General features: G+C 50.8%; 1 protein-coding gene across 1 annotated transcript; it reads right to left on the minus strand.

Moving 5' to 3' along the window:
- Positions 1–271: 271 nt before the first annotated feature.
- Positions 272–2,184, minus strand: LOC112089816 (uncharacterized protein At3g60930, chloroplastic-like). The gene is made up of 4 exons (XM_024160571.1): positions 1,908–2,184; positions 1,074–1,817; positions 709–995; positions 272–658 (listed from the first exon to the last, which is right to left on the minus strand). The coding sequence occupies exons 1-4, from the start codon at positions 2,182–2,184 to the stop codon at positions 272–274; spliced, it is 1,695 nt and encodes a 564-aa protein (XP_024016339.1).
- Positions 2,185–2,883: the final 699 nt, after the last annotated feature.

Here is a 2,883-nt window from a genome sequence, read left to right on the forward strand (position 1 = left end):
AACCAGTCGACGACACCTCGTTCCAACAACAGTTTCCTCAAAAAAATCATAAATCACCAAGGACAAAAACAGCAATTCCAAAAAAAAATGACTAAGGGGAAAGATGAATATAACCACAGCTAAATCGATCCACCCATAAAAACAATAGTCAAGTGGATAAAGCCGTCCAGGCACCAATCACAGAAACATGCGAGTTCGAAAAGAGGATAAAGCCATCCAGGCACTGAGTACAAAAGAGTGAATGTAAAAGACAAGGGAGAAAGGAGAGAAATCAAGCAGCAGAACGCGTCTCTCGCTCAGCAAGGAGGTTCGAGAGAACAGGAGTACCCGCATTTGATCCGGTCGGATCCTCAACACCGAGTTTAGCCGCCGTCTCCTCGATCAGCTCGTTACCTAAAAAGGTATCGACGGAATCTGGCGACACAGGCCAGAATACTAGGCCACCTCGGATCTCAGACGCAATGCAGTCATACGCCTCGTCGTCAACATACTTGGCCTCCCAAACCTTCAACTTTGCCTCTTCAGAGTCCAAAGATCCGTCGAGTTTTCGAAGCTCCTCAATCATAGCGAGATTTCCTTTGATCTGTCCCGGCTCGTTTTCGTCGCTTTTGGCCTTCTCCAGCTTGGCCAGACCTTCCTCCACCTTGGCAAGACGCTCCTGGAACTTAGCCGTCAATTCGCGCCTCACCTCCTTCTTGGCCCTTTCACCTTAGCATCGAATAAGGCATCCTTAGCTTTGATGCGTCTCTTCAACAAAGCCTCCTCAGCACTTTTGGCTCTTCTGGATTCTTCAAGACGAGTCACCACGGATGATACCTTTTCAACGTTGGCCCAAAGAGTTATTTTCTCCTCTTCTAGTTTCTTAATCTTGGCCCTCGCCTCGTCCAACTTTCTCTTAGCCGTCGCAGCCTCTTTCCGAGCCTCCTCCAAGCAGCGCTCATCTTTAACTAAGTCTGATTCATACCGGCCATCATCTCGTTGATAGTCGCGACAAACTGAAAAATCAGAAGCATGTCAGACTCTAGGACAACTCGATAGCAAGGAAGAAACGAGTTAGAAAGGTACCTTGGTACCGCGCTGCGCCATGGCAGCATAGGACTTCGATCGCCTCAGTTGCTCGGGAGGCGGAAGACAAATGTTGGCATTATTGACGTGTGCGAACATCACCGCGGAAGCAGCCGGGTCGTCAACAATCAGCTTACGAGATGCGGGCTCGTTGGGCGCCGACTTGCGTTTCTTTTTGGACGGCTCGTCTTTTTGGATGGCCACCCCCTTGCCCTTTTCCATAGCCGAATTCTTCCTGCTGGTATCATGCTTCAGCAGATTCGAAGCCGGAGGCCTTGATTGTTTCGGAAGGGCCAGAATTGCCGAGGTAGGTGGTGTTTTATCCCAAGCCGAGGAATTCTCCCCAGACGCGTCGGGAATAATCTCTCCCGGTTCCACCTCGGGCGCTGTCTCTTGCGCCGTTGCCTCGGGAGCGGTCTCGTCAGCAGCCCGGGCGACTTCGTCCCCCTCGAGCCTCGGTGGCTCATCCCGAGGTACCGCCTCTGTCACCGCAGGAGCTGCTTGTTCAACTCTCCTAGCAATCTCCTCGGCTTCGCGTCGCTTCTTATCCCTGAGCGTAATAATCACCATTTTTTCTCTCGTATCTCCCGACGAATTGGATGAAGAGGAACTGATAGACACCCCGGCGAGGATAGCTCGGGCTCTCTCTATTCTCTCAAAGGAGAAGTGCTTTCTCCAGTTAACCTTCCGAGCCGCGAGAGTATCTCGAACAGAGAAAAGGTCATCGGGAACAGGAGGAAGAAAACTCCGAACTGCAAAAACAACGCTAAAACGACTAAGTTAGAAAATAGAAATCGCACCATAACAAGCTCCGAGCCAAAACTAGGCTTCGGATCGACTACCAAGTGGTCCCCAAACAGTCTTCGTTTTATGCACAAAACCCTCGCCCACCGATGCCTCGTTCACCAAAACATAGAAGAAACGTTCAGTCCAAAACTGATCTTTGCTTGGGAAACCGCCTATGATCCGGCGATTGGACTTATTAGAAATATAAAATCTGCCTCCTCCCGGGGCTCTCCGGATATCCAATAGGTTGAGCAGATGACCGAGTTCGACTTCGACACCACATTCGAAGCTCCGAACGAGGATGCCGATCATATGTCGCAAACCTCTCGGCATAATATGTCCAATCGAAATCCCATGCTCCCACAAGTATTCAAGGATAACTCCGGGGATTGGGAACTATAGGAAGCAGAGTTCAAAAAACGCCTTGTATAAGGTGAAGTGATTTTCGGGAGGCTTGTCGGCTCGGTCACTCTTCTCCGGAACGACGAACTCGATCGCTTCGGATATTCCAAAGCGATGACGCAATGCCTCGAGCGATTCGAGGGAGGAGAGTGTGGAACCGGGAGGATCGGGTTTTTGCCTTTTCACCCATTTGGGCTTTCCCTTCCCAGAAGAAGAAGCACATCGGGATGCCATAAGCCGCTCTAATTCGAGCCTTGCCTCAACCGGGTCGAAAGGAAACACTTCTTCCTCGGCCTTAACCGCGGCGTAGTCAACCTCCTCTTGGTTGACGGGACCCCGAGAATGGCTCGTCGAATCAGACACCTCGTTATTAACAGAACAAGCGCCAGAAGGGCTCGGAGAATTCGACATGTCCCGATCCTTGGCAGAATTGTTGGAGGGGTTCGGCAAAGTAAATGCCTCGGAAGACCCCGTCGCACTCCTCGCTATGGCGTCTGCACGGCTCGTTTCATAATTGAACAGGGGTTCTAGCGAATCGCCCGAACGGCTCGACATATTTTACAGCTCGCACCAAAATTACAGCGCTTTGTCGGAAAAAGATCTGAGACGGCGAGAACTTTGGAACCCTAG

The sequence above is a fragment of the Eutrema salsugineum genome, unplaced genomic scaffold (genome assembly GCF_000478725.1).
Source record: "Eutrema salsugineum unplaced genomic scaffold, Eutsalg1_0 scaffold_11, whole genome shotgun sequence".
Lineage (NCBI taxonomy): Eukaryota > Viridiplantae > Streptophyta > Magnoliopsida > Brassicales > Brassicaceae > Eutrema > Eutrema salsugineum.